Source organism: Canis aureus, chromosome 24 (genome assembly GCF_053574225.1).
Source record: "Canis aureus isolate CA01 chromosome 24, VMU_Caureus_v.1.0, whole genome shotgun sequence".
In the NCBI taxonomy this organism is placed as follows: domain Eukaryota; kingdom Metazoa; phylum Chordata; class Mammalia; order Carnivora; family Canidae; genus Canis; species Canis aureus.
Genome location: NC_135634.1, coordinates 44,190,443 through 44,213,948, shown reverse-complemented (window position 1 = coordinate 44,213,948; position 23,506 = coordinate 44,190,443). Strand labels below are relative to the sequence as shown.

The 23,506-nt window shown below is 47.9% G+C and overlaps 1 protein-coding gene and 3 long non-coding RNA genes across 7 annotated transcripts in view; 2 read left to right on the top strand and 2 right to left on the bottom strand.

The window, feature by feature from the left end:
* ARMC9 (armadillo repeat containing 9) overlaps positions 1-3,096 on the bottom strand; it is a 148,057-nt gene extending 144,961 nt beyond the window's left edge. For 3 of the 4 annotated variants that reach the window (XM_077869197.1, XM_077869200.1, XM_077869201.1), the window contains exon 1: positions 2,994-3,096. Coding sequence is in view for 1 of the 4 variants with exons in the window: in XM_077869198.1 (XP_077725324.1) it covers positions 2,994-3,014 (21 nt within the window). In the remaining 3 variants the exon portion in view is untranslated. The remainder of the gene's footprint in view (positions 1-2,993) is intronic. The other variant, XM_077869198.1, reaches the window with a different exon arrangement.
* A 32-nt stretch (positions 3,097-3,128) lies between these two features.
* Positions 3,129-4,163, top strand: LOC144296540 (uncharacterized). The gene is made up of 2 exons (XR_013363638.1): positions 3,129-3,212; positions 3,465-4,163. It is a non-coding gene; the product is annotated as an uncharacterized LOC144296540 (long non-coding RNA).
* A 2,025-nt stretch (positions 4,164-6,188) lies between these two features.
* On the bottom strand, positions 6,189-13,250 carry LOC144296190 (uncharacterized). Its single transcript, XR_013363342.1, has 3 exons — positions 10,718-13,250; positions 9,307-9,457; positions 6,189-6,471 (listed from the first exon to the last, which is right to left on the bottom strand). It is a non-coding gene; the product is annotated as an uncharacterized LOC144296190 (long non-coding RNA).
* LOC144296188 (uncharacterized) lies at positions 12,927-23,455 on the top strand. Its single transcript, XR_013363340.1, has 3 exons — positions 12,927-13,084; positions 13,531-13,681; positions 23,122-23,455. It is a non-coding gene; the product is annotated as an uncharacterized LOC144296188 (long non-coding RNA).
* Positions 23,456-23,506: the final 51 nt, after the last annotated feature.

Sequence of the window (23,506 nt, the reverse complement as noted above, 5' to 3'; positions counted from 1 at the left end):
AGCTGACAGTCAGAAGCATGTGACAGCCGAAAGAGAAGAGAAGGGAGGAACCAAAGTGCCTACGGACACGTGGCAGGATTTCTGGTATTGAGAGTCTGCTTAAGACTCATGGACTAAAATCCAAAATGGAACCAGTCTGCATGATTTTGTAGTCTTTCTCCAGCCACTCTCAGCTCTCTGAGTTAGGCTAGCCAGGGTGAGGTTTTTCCAGAAGACAAGGGAAAGAGAAGACAAGTGCAACAGTTATAGAGCAGCAAAGGGAGAGGAGGGGAAGCACATGGGGGGTTGTTGGGCAGTGAAAAAGCAACAGTGTCAAACTCCTGCCTAAGAGGGCACTGGGCCTAAGATCTGCTTCAGAGGCACATCCACGGGCGCTTGAAAGATAAAAAGCATGATCAGAGTGGAATGGGTGCTTGATTTAGGGGGTGATCCAGTAATAAAACATTCATGATCATGGGAGTGAGTAAAGAGAATGGGACAAAAAAGATGCCTAAAAGATGAAGAAACTGGAGCCAGGATGGTGAAATCCCTAAAAATGAAGTAGAGGAGGTGGAGAGGTAGACAGCAAGCCAGGCAGCCAGGCGCTATAGCCTTCGCGGGGTGACAACTGCACTCCCAGGAGGTGTCGGCCTCAAGGTGGGGCAGCAAGTGGTCAAGACTGGGGTATGCACTTCAATGGAGCTGGGAGTTTTGAAGAAGGAAGGCAGTGATCTGCAAGTAGCAGGGAGGACACCTACCCTTCTGGCACCTGCAGACCTGCCAGATACAGAAGAAGAAAGGCCGCCTGCTGTTAAGGACCACCATCTCTGCAGCCCTTCTCTGGATCCACACCACCCCTGCCCCTCTCACTGCTGCCCCTACCCCTTCCCCACATGAGGCCCACCAGTGGTAAACCCCCAGCATTCCTCTGTACCGCATGCTCTTTCACAAATCCCAAAACTTCTGTTTGATGTACTCGCCCCACCACAAACTTCACTCATTGTGCTAACTTAACCCAGAACTGACCTCCTTCAGGTCTTCCACGAACCCCTTCCCTTCCTTCCCTATCAAGGCAATTCTCCTCCTCCTCTCTGAACTCTACGTTTACTTCTACTGCTACACTTATTACCCTGTTTACAAATGCAGGGAGGTAGATTTAAATGTGATCCCTCCAGGGGTACCTGAGTGGCTCAGTTGATTAAGCTACCGGAGTGGCTCAGTTGATTAAGCTGACGTGATTTTGGCTCAGGTCATGATATGAGGGTCGTGAAACTGAGCCCTTCCTTGGGCTCCACACTGGGTGTGGCATGTGCTTAAGATTCTGACTCTCCCTCTCCCTCTTCCCCTCCCCAAGCAGCCCCCTACTCATGCACTCTTTCTCTCTAAAATAAATACAATTAAATAAGTAAATTTATTTAACTAACCACCTGGAAGGCATGATAGACACCCAAGATATTTACAAATAGATCAAGTCCAAGCAGAAAGAACAGCATTTCTGAAGACCCTAGAACAAGAAAACTTTGTTGTTTTTTGAGAACTCAAGCTCCTTCCTACCTCAGGGCCTTTGCACATACTCTTCTCTCTGCACCATTTTCCTCCTCTTTTTTTCACGTGGCTAACCCTGGTGCTTAATAAACATCAATTCCTTGGAGAAGTTCTTCAAGACCTTCATTTGAATAAGAGTCTGCCCTTATCAGTGAATGTGAGCCACTGTTGGGTATCCCATTACTCTGACATTCTCAGAAATCAGAATTCTCTCTAAACCTTTATATCATAAAAGTTCATTTATTAAGATTTTTTAAAGATTTTATTTATTTATTCATGAGAGACAGGGGCGGGGGGGCAGAGACACAGGCAGAGGGAGAAGCGGGCTCCACGCAGGGAGCCCAACGGGAGACTCGATCCTGGGTCTCCAAGGTCACATCCTGGGCTGAAGGCGGCGCTAAACCACTGAGCCACTAGGGCTGCCCCCTTTATTAAGAATTTATTGTATGCCAGGCAACGTGCAAAATGCTTCACATTTGATTTTCACAATAAACCTGAGAGGTGAATATGATTTATATTCTTTTATAGATGAGGTAACTGAGGCTCAAGAAGACCTTGGTGCTCCCAATAATCCAGCCAGTAAGGGCCAAAAGCCGGAATTTAAATCCAGACCGCTGTTAACCACTACACACCATTACTCCAAATGCGGGCACCACCTCAATCGGAATCACCCGGGATGCTTGTGCAAATGAAATTCCTAGAACCACCGTGATCTTACTCAACACCAGGGTGGCATGATGCCCAGAAACTGTTTTAAACAAGCTGCTCGGCTGATTTTTTTTTTTTTTAAGATAATACTTCTTTATTCATGAGAGACAGAGAGCGAGAGGCAGAGACACAGGCAGAGGGAGAAGCAGGCTCCATGCGGGGAGCCGGACGTGGGACTCGATCCCAGGACCCCGGGGGTCACGACCTGGGCCAAAGGCAGATGCTCAACCACTGAGCCACCCAGGTGGCCCCCCGGGGGTGATTTCTATGCACACGCAAGTTTGCGAAGCACTGCTCTACTGCTTGATGCAGGAACTAGAGAAAACTTCAGCCACTCTTGGGGGGTTGCAGTGTGGCGGCTTCGTTTCTACACGAGGGGCTCTAGGACCGACGAGCTGGCGGGGAAGGGGAAGGCTATGGGATTTGCCTGGAGGACGAGCATGCATGGCTGGCATCCTACTTTGGCTCAGGTGGGATGAAGTCTGGGGAGGCGGCGCTGATGCGGGTAACGGAGGCCACCCGCTCGCCCCGCGGGGAGACGCGGCCCCTCACGTTTGGCCCACTGAGGCACAGATCCGGGTCGGCTTGCGGGAAGCCGCGGGCCGCTCCTCCGTCGGTCCAGGAGGCGGCCTCGGGCCCAGGGCGGCGGACCAGACACGGGGGTGTCGGGGGGCGGCTGCCACGCCGGCTTTCCTGCGGCCCTCGGGCCCCCCACACTGCTGCTTCCCGCCCGGAGCTGCGGATTCTGCGGCCGCGCTTACCTGCTGCACCGCCGCGGGCATCCGCGCCGAACCCGCTCGGCCGCCACCTCTCGGGCCGTCGCCCCGGCAACCGCCGCCGCCGCCGGCGCAGCGTCACGTGGGGGCGGCGCAGCCAATCGCGGGACGCGCCGGCGCGGAGCATGCTGGGAGGAAAGGCGGGCGCTCGGGGCGCTGAGGCCGCGGCGCTTCCTGGGCGCGGAAGTGAAGCTGCGGTTTGCGGTTCGGTGGCCGCTGCGGGCCGCGTCCTGGGCGGGGGAGGCGACCCTGGCTTCCTCACCGCGACTTCCCCGTCGTTCATGCCCCGAACGACGCGCCTGGCGCCGTGCCCGGCTCTGGGGATGAGCCGAGGGCGGCAGGAGGCCAGCGTACAGGCTGGTGGTCGTGGAAACGCCTAGCTGTTGTTGTTCTCGGTTCGATTGATTGATTGATTGATTGATTGATTGATTGAATTTTGTTATTCTCATTTTACAGGAGCGACCCAGAGCTACCTTAGAACGAGCGATGTCGCCCAGAATCTGCCCGAAGGCCTCAGACGTCCACCCTGGTGCAGCTAGCAGTTTCCTGGAATTTTACAGAAATTTCGTTCTCCGAAACACCCGAGATTTTGGTTTTCAAAAATAATTCAGGAATGCAGATCCTCCCTCTCCTTGCACGCGGTGCTTGGGAGCTCAAGTCCAACGGCACTGAAAGAGGACTTGCCAGTCCTCCCCCCCAATTCAGCGGGAGGTCGGGGAGGTGGTTAGAGACCACACCTTCCCTCGAGGCGGTACCTTAGAGACCGAGGCTCTTGAGTGGCAATCTCTGTGTTACCACCTCGTGCTTCCAAAAAGATGACCCAAAACAAACAAACAAACAAAAAAAAGCAAAAAGATGACCCGAGGCCAGAGTCAGGGAAGAGAGCATGGAGAAAGTAGGTGAGCTTTACCCCGAAGAAGCCCTAAGATGGTCTGTGGCCACCATCTCCCTAGCTCCCAGCGCTGCCATTACTCTTCTGGGACTTGAGATTGTCTTCAAAAAAAGAAAACAAACAAAAAAACCCTGCCATTTAGCAGGAAGAGAAATCCTGTCTTTGTGATATATATTGAAAATGAAAAAAAAAAAATGAAGCTCCCCAATTCCAATAAGTTAACATTTGTGACCTCACTGTGTGCCAAAAGTTGCCAGACAAAATATAGAACATTTAAATTTGTGGGTTTTTTTACTTTTTCTTTTTTAAGATTTTATTTATTCATGAGAGGCACAGAGAGAGAGAGAGGCAGAGACATAGGCAGAGGGAGAAGCAGGCTCCATGCAGGGAGCCCGATGTGGGACTCGATTCCAGAATTGAGATCATGCCCTGAGCTGAAAGCAGATTCAACCGCTGAGCCACCCAGGCATCCCTAGAATATTTAAATTTGAATTTCACATAAGTTTTTAATATAAGGACATCCTGAGATCCCTGGGTGGCGCAGCGGTTTAGCACCTGCCTTTGGCCTAGGGCGCGATCCTGGAGACCCGGGATTGAATCCCACATCGGGCTCCCAGTGCATGGAGCCTGCTTCTCCCTCTGCCTATGTCTCTGCCTATCTCTCTCTCTCTCTCTGTGTGTGTGTGACTATCATAAATAAATAAAAATTAAAAATATATATAAGGACATCCCAAATATTGCCTTATTGTATGGCGAATACAGAACATTATATTGTCCTGTATTTTTATTTGCTGAATATGACAACCCTGTATGTGCCTAGCACTGTGCTAAGTGATAACATAGATTATTTAACTCACATCACATCTATGAGATGGGTATTTTCAGCATTTTATAGATTAACAATGTTGTGCTTTACCTGAGGTAATGTGCACGTTGATGTCTGAACTGGGATGCTCTCCCTATTGCTGTAACCTGAATGAAATCAATCTCCTTACCCGTCCAGGTTTTGTCTTTGACGAGGTAAATAACATGAAGTACAGCAAGGTTAAGAACTCAGAGTTCACACAGCTGGGGAGTGGTTGTGGCACCAGATTTGAATCTAGGCCCTGGTGCCTTTGGGCCCTGGGCTCTTAGCTATGATAAAAACTACAACTGGGGCACCTGGGTGGCTCATTCGTTTAAGCATCAGACTCTTGGTTTCAGCTTAGGTCATGCATGATCTCAAGGTGGTGAGATTGAGTCCCACATTGGGCTCCAAGCTCAGCACAGTGCTTGAGATTCTCTCTCCCTCTTCCCCCTTCCTCTGCCCCTCTCAGTTGTTCTGTCTCTCTAAAAAAACAAAACAAAACAAAACCATTCCTGCTCTGCCTTCTGAGGGCATTTGCCTGACTGCCAGGATTATGGTCATTGTGCTGGTGATTATCTTTGCCCATCACCTCTCTCCTGGTGATAAACCTGACCATAGGGCTAGGCACCCAGCCCAGAATGGACTAATCTTACCCTATCTCTCTCACCACAGTGATTGGCCCAGGATCATGTGATTGGCCCAGGGCATGTGATTCAGGCTGAGCCAGTGAGTCTTACCTTGGGATTGTTCTGTTGAAGTATGTTCAGATTATTGTAAAATGAAACTCCAGGGCAGCCTTGTAACCATGTCCTTTATCAACTAAAAAAAGCCTAAGAGGGGATCCCTGGGTGGCGCAGCGGTTTGGCGCCTGCCTTTGGCCCGGGGCGCGATCCTGGAGACCCGGGATCGAATCCCACGTCGGGCTCCTTGCATGGAGCCTGCTTCTCCCTCTGCCTGTGTCTCTGCCTCTCTGTCTCTCTCTGTGTGACTATCATGAATAAATAAATAAAATCTTTAAAAAAAAAAAAAAACCTAAGAAAATGAAGCTGTCACTCAGAGAGATGCAAAGAGAGCCTGTTAGGGGTATCAAATCCTTGGGCCCAGATTCTGAGTTCCATGGAGCTGCTCTCATTTCTGCAGCAGCTCTGTCCTTTGTGTAAACCATACCTCCCTCCAATCAACCATCTTTTTTATCTAAGTTGATTCACGTTGGGTTTCTGTCACTTGCACCCCAGAGAATTATTGTAGACATAATTTCTATATATGTCATATCAACTAAAAGTAGCTTCAACAATGGAGTTTAGGGCAGCCCGGGTGGCTCAGCGGTTGAGTGCCTGCCTTCAGCACAGGGCATGATCCTGGAGTCCTGGGATCGAGTCCCACATCGGGCTCCCTGCATGGAGTCTGCTTCTCTCTCTGCCTGTGTCTCTGCCTCTCTGTGTGTGTCTCATGAATAAATAAACAAAACCTTTTTTAAAAATGGAGTTTATTATTAATTTAAAATGTTACATTAATTTTAGAATCCAGAGGTAGCTTCTTACCAGTACTTTAAGTTGTCAAACACTTAGGTTGGTTTCTGACATGTAACATCTTTGTGATTGTGGCTGATGCTGGGACAAGTAGATATTTCTTGATAAAGTTAGTAAATAAACTGCCATCATTCTTTAGTTATAGTGTAAAAATTCCTTCAAATCCTTGAACATTTGTGGGATACAAGCATTAAACTGGAAAAAAATATATCAGATTCAGTATATTTAACCCATTTGATATGTCATGATAGGTACAAAGATTACTTTTGTCACAAACGCAAACTGCTTCTATCTGAAGCTTCATCTTGGCCCTACCTAGCTGACTCTGCTCAGTAGATTCGTAAGTTCAGAGCAGCACACTGAACCAACTGCCTCGCCTTCCCATCTCTTAGGCTTACCAAAGCACCCCATTGGTTTTTGCTTGGCAAGTCCAGTTTTCCCAGAGACAAGATGGACCCAAAATGACTTTCTAAAACGTTTAAGCATGAAAATTTCAAACACAAATCTCCATAAACCCATCACTCAGATTTTAGGATTATGAAAATCTTGCTGCTGGGGAAAACTCAACCTCAAATTCAATTTTTGGAATATGCACAATACTTCAGAGGATCTAACCAGGCTTTCCCTGGAAATAAAAGGGACTGGCTGAGTTCCAGGTTCAAGGGACAAATCTGAATCTTATGAAGTCAACAGCCCTCTCTGGGCCTCAGTCCTTGAGCACCTTGATGGTGGGAGGCCATGCATCTCTGTGGCATGCTATGTAGTTCTCTCTCTCTCTTTTTTTTTTTTTTCAGTTTCAAACATTTTATTTTTTATTGATTTATAATTGATATGCAAGATAGTGATTTGATATTTTTATGCATTACAAAATGCTCACCACAGTAAGTCTAGTTACTCATACAAAGTTATTACATTATACTTTTTTTAAAATTTTAAGTAAGATTGAGTCCCACATCAGGGTCCCCTTAGGGAGCCTGCTTCTCCCTCTGCCTGTGTCTCTTGCCTTTCTCTCTGTGTCTCTCATGAGCAAATAAATAAAATCTAAAAATAAAACTAAATAAATAATTTTAAGTAATCTCTATACCCAATGTGGGGTTCAAACTCATGACCCTGAGATCAAGAGTCACATGCCCTACTGACTGAGCCAGCCAGCAGCCCCAAAGTTACTACAATATTATTGACTATATTCTTCATGCTATACATTATATCCCTCTTACTTACTTCATAACTGGAATTTTGTACCTCTTAATGCTTCACCTGTTTGGCCCATCTCCCCACCTGCCTCCCCTCTGGCCACCACCAGTTTGTTCTCTGTATCTATGAGTCTGTTTCTGTTTTGTTTTGTTTCTTCATTTATTTTGTTTTTTAGACTCCACATATGAGTGAAATCATAAATCATGAATATTTGTCTTTCTCTGAGTTATTTATTTTGCATAATACCCTCCAGGTCCATCAGTGTTGTCACAAATGGCAAGATTTCATTCTTTTATGGCTGAGTAATATTCCATTGGCTGATATATATATATATATATATATATATATATATATATATATATATGGTCACTTCCTTATCACTTCCTTATCCTTTCATCTGTCAATGAAAACTTAGGTTGCTTCTATAAAAAATGCTGCAATAAACATAGGGGTACATATGTCTCTTTAAATTAGTGTTTGCATTTTCTTCAGATAAATATGCAGAAGTAGACTTGCTGGGTCATATGACAGTTCTTTTTTCAATTTTGGAGGGAACCTCCAACATACAGTTTTCCACAGTGGCTGCACTAACTTTTACATTCCCACCAATGATGCACCTGGGTTTCCTTTTCTCCCTGCCAATACTTGATATTTCTTGTTTTTTTTTTTTTTTATAATAACCATTTTGACATATGAGGCAGTATCTCATCTCATCATAACTTTGATTTGCATTTCCCTGATGATGAGTGATGTTGAACTTCTTTTCCTGTGCCTATTAACCATCTGTATGTCTTCTTTGGAAAAATCCTATTCAGGTCCTCTGCCCATTTTTTAAAAATATTTTTTAAATTTATTTATTTGAAAGAGAGAGAGAGCATGAGTGGGGGCGGGAGGTGGAGGCAGAGGGAGACAGAGAGAGAGAACCTCAAGCAGATTCTGCTGAGAGTGGAGCCTGACATGGGCCTGATCTCACCACTCTGAGATCATGACCTGAGCCGAAATCAAGAGTCATATACTGGGATCCCTGGGTGGCGCAGCAGTTTGGCGCCTGCCTTTGGCCCAGGGCGCGATCCCGAAGACCCGGGATCAAATCCCACATTGGGCTCCCGGTGCATGGAGCCTGCTTCTCCCTCTGCCTGTGTCTCTGTGCCTCTCTCTCTCTGTGACTATCATAAATAAATAAATAAATAAATAAAAAGAGTCATATACTTAACCGACTGAGTCACCCACGGACCTCTCAGCCTATTTTTTAATAGGGTTGTTTGCCCTTTTGTTATTGATTTGTAAAAGTTCTTTATATATTTTGGATATCCACCCCTTGTCAAGTTTGTAAGTATCTTCTCCCATTCCATAGGTTGCCATTTTGTCTTGTTAATGGTTTCCTTTGCTGTGCAGAAGCTTTTTATTTTTACACAGTCCCATCTGTTTATTCTTGCTTTTGTTGCCCTTGCCTGGGGAAACAGATCCAAAAGGGAAACAGCTCTCAAATGAAGTCATCCTTGCCGCCGTAGCAGGCAACTGTCTGGCCACTATCTCTACTGAAGGACGAAGAGCTGAGACCACACAGAAAGAACACTGTAAAAATCCCGCAGAAGAATGAGTTGGATGAGAGGGTAAAGCCCTTAAGGCCGACCCACTCAGACAAAACTGGCAGCCAGCTAGACTGAGCTTATCGCTAGAGCTCCTACAGGAGTTCAGACCAAGAGCATGTCTCTGAGGAAGCACAGGGCCTGGATCTAATCAGCAGGTAGGAGGAGGAACATACTGGAATACTAGGCACAAATCAAAAGAAGGACTGCTGCAAGACGCTGCCTAGACAAAAAAAAAAAGTCCTACCAGGAAAGTTGGGTTCTGGTCACTGTCCAAATCTCATGTTGTGTGAGGGATTCAGATCCATCTGTTTTCCCAATTCAGAGTCCATGCAGAGGTGAAAGCACTGGATTTTGGTCTCCCAGGGGCTGCTTGATTTCATGAAAAGAGAGCATACCTGGGTGGGAAGACACATCCCCCAGGGGAGCTATCATTGAGCAGGAAAGCAGGGGAGGCCTGAAAATGGGGGAGGCCAGAGTCTCAGAGTCCATCTTGGCCTCAAGTGCCATCCTTCTTGTTTGTGAGAGATGTGAGTCACATCACAGCCCCCAATTGTTCTGTGGCCTGGATGAAGTTGCCAAAAAGATCCAGGCCTTAAAATGGACTTCCAGAAGAGCAAATTTGGAACTAAAAATCTTTTTTTTTTTTTTTTTTAGTTAGGTTCTGTACCCAACATGAGGCTTGAATTCACAACCCCAAGATCAAAATTCATGTACTCTACCAACTGAGCCAGCCAGGTGCTTCATGGAACTGAGATCTTTCCAAACCAAGTATACTTCTGCAAGAGACTGGTGGGACTCTCCACTGGTCATGTTCATAGATACAGAGATACAGACACTTAAGGTTTTTAGTGAGGAATATCACCAGCTTCTAAGCAAGCTTAAAAATGCACATTGAGGGGATCCCTGGGCGGCTCAGTGGTTTAGCGCCTGCCTTTGGCCCAGGGCATGATCCTGGAGTCCCAGGATAGAGTCCCATGTCAGGCTCCCTGCATGGAGCCTGCTTCTCCCTCTGCCTGTGTCTCTGCCCCTCTCTCTCTCTCTCTCTCTCTCTCTCTCTGTATATCTCATGAATAAGTAAATAAAAAAAAAAAAAGAAATGCACATTCTCAGAGCCCCACCCCCACCCCCCCCGCTGAATGATCTGCGGGTGGGGGGCGGCGCGAGGTCCTGCCCTGCGGAACTGGGGCGGGGGGCGCCCCTGGGTGGCCAGCAGGGGGCGCAGGGGGCGGGGCGGAGCGAAGAGCGCCCGGGGGTGCGAGGGGGGGCATGCGGGGTGCAGCGGTCCCCTCCACCCCCCGACCTGCGCCGGGCGGGGCGGAAAGCTGGCTCCCGCCGGGCCGCCGCCTCCCCGCCCGCGGGCGGTCACTTCCAGGCCCCCGGAGTCCGGCGGTGCCAGCGCCGCGGAGGTTCCCAGAAATTGCCCGCGCTCGGGGGGGGGGGGGGGGGGGGGAGGCGCACCCCCGCCCGCGCAGCCCGGGAAGGAGTGGGGCAAAGCTGGAACTGCCTCTGCACCGCGCCAGGCCGGCCTCGCTGCGAGCTGCCCGGGTGCCCTTGAAACGCCTTCTCCCTCCTGCCTCGGCTCCCTCCCTCCCTCCCAAGTCAGACGGGGCCCGCCTTCAAATCCGGTGCCGGGAACCTCTCTCAAAATAGCTTACCTAAGGGGCGCCGGGCCGGCGGGGTCGGTGGAGCGTGCGCCTCTCTGGGTCCTGAGTTTGAGCCCCACGTAGGGTGGAGCGCTTACTCAAAAATAAATAAATAAGTGAAATATTAAACAGTTTAAGGCAAAGGGACTTCGTTGGCTCACATCACAGGTTAAGGCAGAGGAGGAGCTGGCTTCGCCCAGAGCTGCAGGACTCCAGCGATGAAACCCTTCAGCTCCGCACTTGGGGCTCTTTTCCTCTGGGCTCTGCCTGTGGCTCTGAGAGGGAGCGACTGGAAGTCAGTTCCCTCAGTGGCCAGGCCTGGAATGGGTGGCCTGCAGAGAGCTAAGCCCCAGGGCAGGGTGCCCCCTGAGGGTCTGATTCCAGTCCTCCCAGGGTGGCTACACGCTGCCCTGGGCTTTCTAAAATACCTCTGCGAGTATAGAGTAAAGGCCCCTTCTTTGCTGAGCATGTGCACGCTGGTCGCTTTGCTAGCATCGAAGAGTCTGGGCTCACACAGGCTCGCTGGGCAGTGAGTGAGGGCTCAATCCCAGGCCTCCGGGCCTGCCCATGAGAGAGAACTCTCCAGCAAGGAGGAGAGGTGGAGGGGCACAGATACGTGCCCCAGCTTCTGGCTCTGTGACCCCCCTCTTCCCTGGTTCAGCATGTCAGGGGAATGGCCTGGGTCTCTGACTCCCTGGGCCAGGTCCCAGGATCCTGCCAAGATCCTGGGGGGAGGTGTCAAAGCAGGCAGAGATGTGGAGTATGGTGCAGTGTGTACATATCTTGTCTGGGCTCAGAAGTTTCTGGTAAATAGAGTTAAGTCACCCCTCCCCCTGAGTATTTGCAGCGCCTAGGGGCTGAAAAGCTGTCCAGGAAAAGTGACATGAACCTTGTCCATCCCCTGGGCTCAGGCAAATATGGCCCAAACAAGGAGTCAGGGCAGAGCTGGCAGTGGTAGTTCCAGGAAGCTGAGGCCAGGACACTGGGTGCACACAGTAGGGGCCTGGACAGCTGCTCTCTGGAGCTGCTCCCCTCCCCTCCGTATCCCAGCAGCAGAGACTAACACGTCAAGATTGTGCTCTCCACTTTGCAGGTGACACTTGGCAACCTACAGAATACAGCAGGCCCCAGCTCCGAGAGGGGCTTTTAACGGCAGAGTCCCAGAGTCTTGGAGCCAGAGCTCTCCAGGACTGCTGAGTAGGGGCTCGGGAGTCAACGAAACCACATGAAAAACACATGGAGAGTGAGAGGGGGACCTCCTGCTGCCAAGGGACCCTTCAATCCAACCCCTCTGGACACCAGGCCTATTGGCTAGTGGCCTGGAGGGGTAGATGTTCTGAATTTGGAGGTTTTCCACCTGGGCCATGTGTGGTGACATCCAACGAACCACAGCCAGGCTGGAAATTTGACACAGTCCCGTTTGTATGGAGACGAAGGAAATTTCTTTCTGTAGGTTTTCTAGTAGGCTGAGCACTGGACTGGTTTGGAAGAAATACTTGGATAAGTCCTTCAGCACACTGGTGGGGTGAGGAGCAGACAGGAGCCCCCGGTCTCAGTGTGCACCTTCCCAGGAATCTGGGGGCTGGCCCCAGGGCCTTTGCGTCTGAGTACCGAAGTGGGTGTGGGCTGTGCAGTTCAAGGGGGAGCTGCGGCTGACCTGAAGTGACCTGGCAGAGAAGCGTATTTGGAGCCGGGAAGGAAGGGAGCCAGCAGGGCAGGGTGCTGCTCCGGGAAAGGACGGTGGTCTGGCTTCATCAATGGGGCATCTGGGGGCCAGAAACATGTAATGGAGGCAAAGGGAGGCAGATTGTGTGTCCTGAAATGAGCAGTATTGTGCCCGATTACCCTTCTCGTCTTTTCCCACAGCAATAAAAGCATTCTTAGCTGGCCGCATGCTCCTCGGTACTTCATCTACAGCCCAAGGGGATGAGGGCAGAAACGATGGCCCGACATCTGGGATGTGTCAGTCAGGGGAAAGTTGTGTCTTTGTTTTCTTCTTCCTTCCTCCTTCTTTGTGGCTGGAATGCAGATGGATCGTCTGAAGCGCAGGCACCACGTGAGACCCGGAGGTGACCTTGGGAAAGGAGTCCAGCCATCGAAGCCGTATTAGTTTGGTGGAGCCACCATAACACGTTATCACGCACTGGACAGCTTAACACAACAGAAACGTATTCTCTCTCTCTCAGAAGCGCATTCTCTCAGGAAGTTCCGGAAGCCAGAAGTCTGGTTCCTTCTGGAACCGTCCTCCTAGCTTCTGGTGGTTGCCGGCCATCCCTGGTACACCTCAGCTTGTAGAAGCTTCCCTCACTCCACCTCTGCCTCCGTCATCACATGGTCTTCCCTCTGTGGCTGTGTCTCTGTGTGCCCTCTCCTCCTCTTGTAAGGACACCGCTGGGTTTGAGGCCTCCCAATACTCCACTTTGATCTTGTCTTAACTAGTTACATCTGCAAGGATCTTATTTCCAAATAAGGTTACATTCTGAGGTTCTGGGTGGGCGTGAATGTTGTGGGGACACCCTTCAGCCCAATACAGGGCGCAACAAGATAGAAGGAGCACGGGGCCCTGATGCCGCGGTGTCCCAGGCCGGCCCTGCACTAACTAGCTACAGACATGGTGAACTGAGGGAAAGGGGCTTCTCCTTATTGAAGCCACTGTCACTTTGATCATTCAGAGATCTGTGGTCAAATCTAATTCATGCTAATTCAAATTTAATTCCCTCTAATTCTGAGGGAGCCCCTCAGAACCCCTTGTGCCATCTACACATCTCTCTGAGGGGGGATCCATGGGTGGGGCACTTGAAGGGACGCTGAGTTCTTACAATCAGGGACAAGGTGAAAAACTGAGAGAGCCTGGTTGCTGGAGCCTGAGGAGGAGGAGCGCTGACACTTGCCTGGATGACATATGTGCTGAGCAGCACTTCCTGTGCTGAGCGCTCTGGTGTGAGAGGACTAGCAAAGGAGTCAAGCATCCAGGGGGTGAGTGCCAGGGGTGGCATCTGGGGAGGGGTTGTCCTGGGAGCTGGGAGCATCCAGCACCAGGAGGTTGGCGCTGCTCAGGGACCTGGCTGCCCTGGAGATGGTGGGGCTCTGGGGTCTCTTAGCTCTGTCTCTGCTGCCCACTCCAGTCCACATGGCCCCACAATGTTCTTTGACCTTCTCCATGCATGACCCTGGGGGAGACATAGGTTCAAGGTCTCTGTCCTCATCCCAGGCTCTCAGGGAGCCCAGTGGGCAGCAGTGTGTGCCCTGCCTGTCCAGTCACACAGACCAGCTCACCTAGAGGTGAGTGGGCCCACACAGCCTGTCCACTGCACTCTACCTACAGCAGGTGCTAGAGCGTTGTCCGGGGGCAGCTCTGCATCTGAGCTGTAAGGATGGAATTGGAAGTCTGACCTTGCCTGTCCTGTCAGTCTTGACCAAGGTCAAGGCATATCCAGAGGTGGTCCAGCAAAGACTCCTAGATCCCTAGTTCTCTGGTGGCTGCAAGAGCAGCATCTTCAGAGGTGCTTAGCAGGGGTTGGAGAGTGAGCAGGGCCCAACTGACTTCTGGAAGTGAGGCTCACTTTGACATGATCTGGACCTGGGCTTCCACACATGGTCGGACTGGGTAAGGAGGTGCAGGATGACCTGTGATGAATCACCACCCTGTCCTGTGCCTCTATTTCCCCTTTAGCCTGCCCATGAAGATCCCTCCTTGGAGGAACTACCAAAAGGCTGGGAAATAAGCATTTTTGGTTCTGAGAACAGCTGGAGAAAAAGGGGGCAGGGGTAGCTCCTTCTCAGCCTTCTCCCTGGAGCTAGCCCAGAAGTGCCCCGATAGAATGCTGGGGCCTGGGGAGTGGCCTCCCTCTGGGAAGGTAGGGGTGCTGGGTAACCCACCACTGAATCCAGGGGTACTCCTGGATGATGGTGCACTATGGCAGCCCTCCTCTGCAGTGTGCCTTTGTCTGGTCCCCAAAACCCCTCCAGTCTAAGCTGTTCAGGTCTTTGGAAGGCCAGGTCTGAGGCCAGGCCAGCTGCGGCCACACAACTTCCTAAGCAGGAATTTTGCATGTCCACCATGGCACCAAACCCAAAACACAGGTCTTGGGAAGGAGCCAAGACAGGGATAGACTTCCCTCCTTGCCCCAACCCCCCACCCCATTCCACCATCTTGGCCCCAAGAGCCCTTAGGGCTCTGGTTTGTCCTAACTCATATTTCCTAGAACCATCTGTGTCCTGGAAATGTGTGTGCATCTGTCTGGAGGTAAGTAACAGGGGCTGTAGACACGCAATGTTCTTTACTTGCACTTGAAGTCTGGTTTGCTCTGGATCCTCTAATTAGAGGCTCCCAGAGCCAGGGGCACAGTGGAGCCCAAGCTCTGGGAGGGGCCTTCTCTTGGGAGGCTGCATGGCCCCTCAACCTCCATAGCCCCCACTTCCTCCTTCTGGGAAGCTGTGAGAGCTGCAGGCGCCAGCCAGAAGGGCCCATTCATTTTCTCTGCCTGCTCAGCCCTCACATGTCCTTATAGGGTAGAGGCTGCAGCCAATGCAGCCAGCGGCGGAGGCCAGGCTGCTGGGAGTAACAGACAGGGAGGCCTCAGAGGGGCTCCCTGCTGAGGGTGCCCAGCTGCCCTGGGTGATGAGTCTTCATCTTCCCAGACTCCCTCTTTAATCACATGTTTTGTAATACCTTCTTTCTTTTTTTTTTTAATTTTTTAAATTTTTATTTCTCTACAATAGTCACAGATAGAGAGAGAGAGAGAGAGAGGCAGAGACACAGGCAGAGGGAGAAGCAGGCTCCATGCACCGGAAGCCCGATGTGTGATTCGATCCCGGGTCTCCAGGATCGCGCCCTGGGCCAAAGGCAGGCGCCAAACCACTGCACCACCCAGGGATCCTTCCCCCCCTCCTTTTTTTTTTAATACTTTCTTTTCTATCCTAAAATGAAATTTCCAGATAATATAACCTACTTACCCACATGATTTTAAAATAATCGTTATAATGCCCTAACTGTAATAAAAAGAAGAGATCAAAGGGAAGGAATTTATAAAAAAAATAAATCTATTTCCATATGTAAGCACTTGGGTTGGCTACACCGGGAGACATTAAAAGTTGGATGGGTGTGGCCTTAAGGCAGCCACTGTGACTGGCCCAGGTGTGCCACGCTAGCAACTTAGTATTGCTGGTGGTGGTGAGGCCATCTTTGATGTGAGTTTTCAAAATGATGAGCAGTTTTTGGTCAAGTTCTGAACTGGACCAAGACCAGTCTTATCCCAGACACACACTGCAGGACATCCAGTGTGGCATGGTCCCACCAGGAATGCCTCTTGGGTTCCCCAACCATTATGGAAATGCCAGATGCCCCCACCAATGTGTGAAATGCCTCCTTCCTTGGGGCAATTGTGCCCCTACTCTGAAAACCATGGCTCTAGGCCATGGAAGTAGACAGCATATGAATGTGAATTGACCAAGTCCAGTCCCAGGAGCTAAAACCTGCTGTGACAAGAACATATCTCCTCTTGAAGTACTCTTTTGGTGTCATATGCCCCAAATTCAACTCCAAGTGGCTTGCTTTTTGCTTACACACAAGAAGAAAACTTGTTGCTCATGGAACTTCAAAATCTGGAGCTGCCTCTTAGCTTGGCTTTCTCTGGGTTGACATCATCTTCAGGCCACATGAGGAGTGGAAGGGAGAGCAGTTCCCAGTAGCTGGAGCAAATGTCCCAGAACTGGGTCTTATTGGCTGGGATTGGCCTGATGTGAGTCATGGCTTTTTCCCTGACCCAGTCACCATGGCCATGGGTGGAGGGTGCTGCCTGATGTCTGGGCTGAGCCCTAGCCTCAAGGAGAAATGAAGACAAAGGCACCAGTTACCAGAAGGAATGCAAGTGGTGGCTGGGCTGCAAAGTTTATAGAAGTTCTCTAGAGGATGGGTGATAAATGAGTGGATGGGCTTCTCCGATCTTCTCTCATGTGGTGTAGAAGTATGAGCTAAATCTGGTCATTTACAGATTTAATTTCCACAGTTTGGTTTGGTCACACTGGCCTCCTCTCAAATGCAGTGCTTTTCTGTATTCCTTATTAGTATCAGCTCCACCACTAGAGCATGACAATTTTGAAGCAGAGGCTTGAGAATATGAAGGGACCAAGCACAAAGTACATGCTCCCATTTGGGCCTGGATTAGACCTTTACAGACTCCAAGCACTAAAAAGGTTGTGGTGCTTTCACCCACCACTTTCCTTGCCCTCATTAAAAATAAAAAAACATTTCTAAGCCACAAAATAAATGGAAGGAAGTTTAACAACTTACTAATTTTTCCCGTGAGACTGCTTCAACTACATGTTGATCGAATTATTTTAAGAAAAATGGAATTATTTTGTCCTGGGCCTCTGCTAGGCTGGGTCTAGCATGTGATGGGAAATCTGGTGCTGCCGGCCTCCCCTGACCCTGGAGCATGATCCTCTTGCTTTCCCCCTGGCCACTGGTTGAGGTGCTAGATCACTGAATGATCACAGGGCCCCTGAGAGCACTCGAGAGAGGAGAGGCTGGGGTACCTGTGTTCAGGCCACTGTGGGTCCGGCCTGCAGCCTGGAGAATCCAGGGTCAGGATCGCCTGGATGGCATCTACTCATAGGCACTGTCTGTTCAGGTACTGTCAGGTCATGCGATGTCACCACAAGCCACTGTCTCAGGCTCGGGGCCACAGTGGGGTATTTCCCAGGGTAAGTGGCCTCTTGGCTCCTCAATATGCTCATCTCAAAAGTTTCTAGGAAAGAGAGCAAGAAGGGTCTCATAAAAATGGACTACTACCAGTTAGACAAATCCCGAGTCGTTTTTGATGGTGAATAGCAATTGCAATAGTGCGTGTAGGAGAGCTGGAGATAGGAAGCCAGTGGGCCTGGTACTATATAGCACTTGTACTACAAAGAGAGACCCATCCAAGGGACCATTGCAGGAAAGCATTACTGCTTTCTGCCACTTGGTCCATTGGTTTGGTTTCTGAGGACTTTTCCTTTGGGGAGTACATTCTGTCTCTAGGTATATTCACACTCTATCAATAACAAGGTCCTGCATTACCCTTGGAGACTTCCATCTCCTCAGGATGGCTTTTGCTGATGGCTATGCTGCTGGGAGGGGTCCATACTATCCCCGTATCCAAACTCCTTTGAAATGGCAAGGGGATGCTGGTCTTCCCCTTGGGGGGCAGCTTTGTACAGGACAATGTTTCTCAATGTGGTCCCATATCCACCTGTATCACAGTCATCTGAGTCTGAGCTAAACTTGCTGGATTCTTAGTTGGACTCCAGATCTACTGAATCATTGCCATAGTGATGAAAATATAAGCAAAAGCAAAAGCAAAAGAAAAGACAAACTCTGTTGTCACCCAGATCTGGGTTTGAGTTCCATCTCATAACGTATGATGTATCCTTATCCTCTCTAGGCCCCATTCCCTGGGGATAGTAATATATTTACCTCACAATATAGCAGTGAGGATTAAAAAATGGCAAGGTGAATAAAGTGCTAAATATAGTGCCTAGCCCATAGGAGAAAAATACAGGTTTGCCACCATCTGTCCGTCTATCCAATCATCCAATACTTACGGAGTGCCTTCAATGAACTAGGAACTGCTCTCGGCAGCAAGAATACAGCAATCAGAAAAAATAAGCCCCTTGTCCTCATCAAGTTTACATGCTAATCGTGTAAGTGCCATGGAGAAAAATTAGAATCACCAGACTCCCCAAGCTAAAGCAATTATAATTGAAGAATTATTATTTTTAAAGATTTTATTTATTCATGAGAGACACAGAGACATGGGCGGAGGGAGAAGCAGGCTCCCTGTAGGGAACCCAATGCAGAAGTCGATCCAGGACCCCAGGATCACGACCTGAGCCAAAGGCAGATGCTCAACCACTGAGCCACCCAGGCGCCCTATAATGAAAGAATTATTCAATCAGAAACAAATACGCTTTATTTATCAAACACTGTAACAGGGACTTTGGGAGATACTTTGAGGCTTGCCCTTAAGGGGCTTATTTATAGACTGGCTGGGAAACAAACATCCTACAAACCACTGAAAAACAAATCGCCTTGCTAACCCTGTGGTGTACATGCCCGAGAGCTGACTGGAAGAGAGACTGATTACTGGGACTGGCAGTGAGGTGTAAGTGAATAACCTCTCCTCCCACCCCACAATCTTCTAATCCAAGAACGAAGGAAGGACTTTGCTTAGGGATGCATCAGCAGCCCTTATTTCAGACAGGCTGATTTATACTCAACATAAGCAGAAAGCTTTTGATGCTTGTAAACCTCTTAAATCTTTAGAACATGAATCAGGGCTTCCGAGAGAATGGCACAAGAGTCAGAGGCTGCTCACTCCAGGTCATGGGAATGTGACTTGGTGGGAAACTATCTTTGTTCAACTTTTGGCCAAGTCCCAGCTCTATATTAATGCCTGAGATCTTTGAAGGTAATTATCTCCTGGATGCAATTTTATTATAAATACATAGCCTACTGATTTGGAAAACACTGAATGCATGCACCAAAGCTGCTGCCTAGATCCAAGCAAATGGATGGGAAATGTCTATCAATAGTGGGCTGTGTTGTAGAGTCTCTGGGTATTAGAAAATACTGCTTTTGGAAGACATCCAAATGGCCAACAGACACATGAAAAGATGCTTAACATCACTCATCATCAGGGAAAAAGAAATAAAAACTACAATGAATTATCACCTCCCACTTATCAGAATAGCTAAAATTAATAACACAGGAAACAACAAATGTTGGTGAGGATGTGGAGAAAGAAGAACCCTCTAGCACTGTTTGTGGGACTGCAAACTGGTGCAGCCACTCTGGAAAACAGTATGGAGTTTCCTCAAAAAGTTAAAAACAGAAGTATCCTATGGCCCAGAAATTGCACTGCTAGGTATATAACCAGAGAAATGAAAACATGAATTCAAAGGGATACCAGCACCTTGATGTTCATACATTGTAGCACTATCTACGACAGTCAAATTATGGAAGCCCAAGTGTCCATCAACTGATGAATGCATAAAGTAGATGTGGTGTATACACACAATAGAATATTACTTAGCCATAAAAAAACAAAATCTTGCTATTTGCACTGACATGGATGGAGCTACAGTATTATGCTAAGTGAGATAAGTCAGAGAAAGACAAATACTATATGATCTCACTTATATGTGGATTTTAAGAAACAAAACAAATGAACAAAGGGAGAAAAAAGAAAGACAAACCAAGAAACCGGCTCTTAGTTATAGAGAACAATCTGATGGTTACCAGGGGGGAATTGGGTGGGGAAATGGGGGGGAAAGAGGTGATCGGAGTTAAAAATGATCTTGTGTTGATAACTGGGTGTTGTATGGAAATGCTGAATCACTATATTATATACGTAAAACTAATATTACACTATATGTTAACTGGCACTTAAATAAAAACTTAAAAGAAGAAAATATTGCTTTTGTTGACAAAAGTACACCAGCCAGTAAAACAACCTTTCTGAAAAGGTGTATTAGCTTAAGAATGTGGAGGACACAAACTAGGAACAGAATCTGAGTATAGGATAGGCATAAAAAAAAAAAAAAAGGCTATTTGCCATCTGTCTGTTGCCCCTTTGGATCAAATAAGGTAAGGCCAGAAAATTAATAGGCTGGAGACTAGCTTAGTGGAAAGGTGAACTGGAGACATAACTATACAAATGGGTCTTGATGTTGAACAGGTCATGTCACTGTTACAAGTGTCCTCATGTGTGAAATAAAGGGTTAGGCCATACTGTTCTAATTCAACTAAAATTTAGTTAAGGCCTACTTAAATAGGCTCTAGGGGATCCCTGGGTGGCTCAGCAGTTTAGCGCCCGCCTTCGGCCCAGGGCGTGACCCTGGAGTCCCAGGATCTAGTCTCACATCAGGCTCCCTGCACGGAGCCTGCTTCTCCCTCTGCTTGTATCTCTGCCTCTCTCTCTCTCTCTCTCTCTCATGAATAAATCAAATCTTTAAAAAAAAAAAGTGCTAGGCTCTTTAATATAGATCTACATTTAAGATCTATGTTTAATATAGATAATAGCATCTATCTCCGAGGGTGGTGGTGAGGAATGAGTACATCAATACTTGTGATTCTTAAGTGTCTGGTGCCTAGTAAGGATGTAATAGTTAGCCATTATCATTTAATCCCTGTAACAACCTTGAGGTGAACGTTATTTCTTCTGTACAGATAAGAAAACCACTAAGGGATAAGATCAGGATACGAACCAGCCTGAAGCCAGAGCCCAAGATCTTCCTGTTACGCAGTTTGGCTCAGAAGGGCCCCTATGGCTTTTAATTGTAACAAAGGAGAGAATAGAAAAGGAATTTGAACTTTAGAAAATATCATGCTAAGCACCTTCTAAAGAATTTTCTGTGGACAGTGGAAGTGTTGTCTCATTTATGATAAAGATAAGGAGGTTGGGGAGTGGTTTGGGACAAAGCTACAAAAGCTTCTTTGCCCTGGCGCATGAGCCCAGGCTCATTTCTTCTTGTCTCATGGCAATGATAGATTTCAGACACGATCTTCCCTATACACCCAAAGCCTGGGTTTTCCAAGAATAAAACAATTGAAAAATGGTCCTTAGTAGAAATGCTTTGTCACTGCAGAAGAGGAATGAGAAGAGACAATTATAGATCCCCAGAGAAAGCAGCTCTGAGACAGATAATCACCAATCACTCCAATGAATTAATCACCTCTGATGTGCTCATGGACTCTGTCCCAATTGTTGTTAGTGCTCTCACCATTCCCAACACAGGCAGTCAATGAATATATGATCATTCTGTATGTGCTAAGGTTATAAAAGTAAGCAGTACGAATGAGGGGGAAAATAAGTCAACTCGGCAGTGTATGATTAGTGTGAGGAGGACAGCAGGGGGCAACGCAGGGCACTGGGGAAGCAGAAGGAACCAGTCCTGTTCGGGTAAGGGAGGGTAGATGAACTGGAGATACTTGAGGCTAAACATCCAGTCAAGGGTGAAGCGTGAGTTTCTGGTGTAAATTATCAGACGGAGGGGTTGTCATTAGCTCCAAGTAGAGGAGGCTGGATGTACGTTGGATATACTGTTTCAAGCACCTGTGAGGCACCCGAATGGGGATGCCCAGGGAGTGGCTGGATGTGCCTGCCTGCCAGGAGCTCAGATGAAAGGATGTGGATCAGGGAGTCGCGTGGATCAAGTGGATGAAGGTGTGGGATGGATAGGGCTGCTTGAAGAGTGGGCTGACTGAGAAGACCAGAGACCCAATTCTGAGGAAGGCTGAAGCTCCAAAGCAGTCAGAGGGAGTGGGACCTGCCAAAAACCCAAGAATCCCTGCATGGAGAAATGCTCAAATTAACTATTTTTTCAATTTATGGTCTCATCATAATCTGATCCAAGTGGCCATTTTACTTCATAGCTTACATTTTTTTTAGAGTTATAACCTCAGTATTTCAGACCCATTTACAAATCCTAAATTGCACTGCTTACCAGGAACTAGGGCCGACTGCTCCCTGAAGTTCAATATGCTAGTTTGGAAGGAATTTAACCACTTTGGCCAGAGGCCCGTGAATGTACCACCTCTCCTGAACTGCTCAATTTTGGACAGTGACATCATTGAGAGACTTCTGTTTTATCAACATTTCATATATTAAGGGAAATGTTAGAGATAACTGTCTGAAATGCAAGCAATGTTAAGAGCTTGAACAGGAAGGACATAGCTAATGAGAAACTAGGAAATGAGATAATCTCTTTTATAGAATCATCTGATACTGAGGAAACAGGAATTTGCAAAGGAGGGGATACAATGAAATTAACCAATGAATGGAACCATCTTTTGGGATCAGTAACCTTTGGACCTGAACCTAGCAAAAAAGTTGTGGTGGATGATTATAGTAGGGCTAATCTATCTGGGCGCTGGTTTCCTTTAACAATAGTTCTTCCCCCACAGACTCAGAAGGCTATAGCCTAAATTAAAAAGTATAAGGATTAAGGCTAGAGCAAAGAACCATTCATGTATAAATGCTGGAAATAACCTACCTTTATTTTACATGAAGACCAAAACACACACAAAAAACCCCCCAAACTCCTCAAATTTAGCTCTTATTGCTATGTCCTAGTACATGAGAGATCTACTTTCATATGCCAAGAACAAGAGATGGGGTGGTTGTCAGAATAATGACCTGGTCTGCTTATTTCAAAAGCCCAACATTTAAGTAAGGCCTAATAATACAGAAATCAAAATTGTATTTGTCAAAACTCATCAAATTGTATACTCTTCAAGCCTCTGCATTATTATATTTAAGTTATAACTCAAATTAAGAAGCACATGGCAAAAAGAGATAGAAGGAGAGAGAGAAAAAAAGGGCACATTATCAAATGCTGTAGCTAAACAATTTTGTATCTCTTGTCCTCCACAGGGTCAAAAGCAGGAAATAATAGGCAAAGCTGACTTCTAAATAATGCTTCCGAGCTGCCTAAACAGACATTTCCCTTGGGCACTACAGGGACTTCTTCAGTAAATGATGGCACCCTGTGCCCTCAGTCCAATTTTAAAAACTGCAGAGAACTCTTGGAGTGAAGAACAAGGGAGGGGTACCTCGGTGGCTCAGTGGTTGAGCATCTGCCTTGGGCTGAGGTCATGATCCTGAGGTCCTGGAATCGAGACCTGCATTGGGCTCCCCGCAGGAAGCCTGATTCTCCCTCTGCCTATGTCTCTGCCACTCATGAATTAAAAAAAAAAAAAAAAAAAAAGTGTTGATTTTTATTTTTTCCCATTATTTTTCAAATAATTGACAAACTATT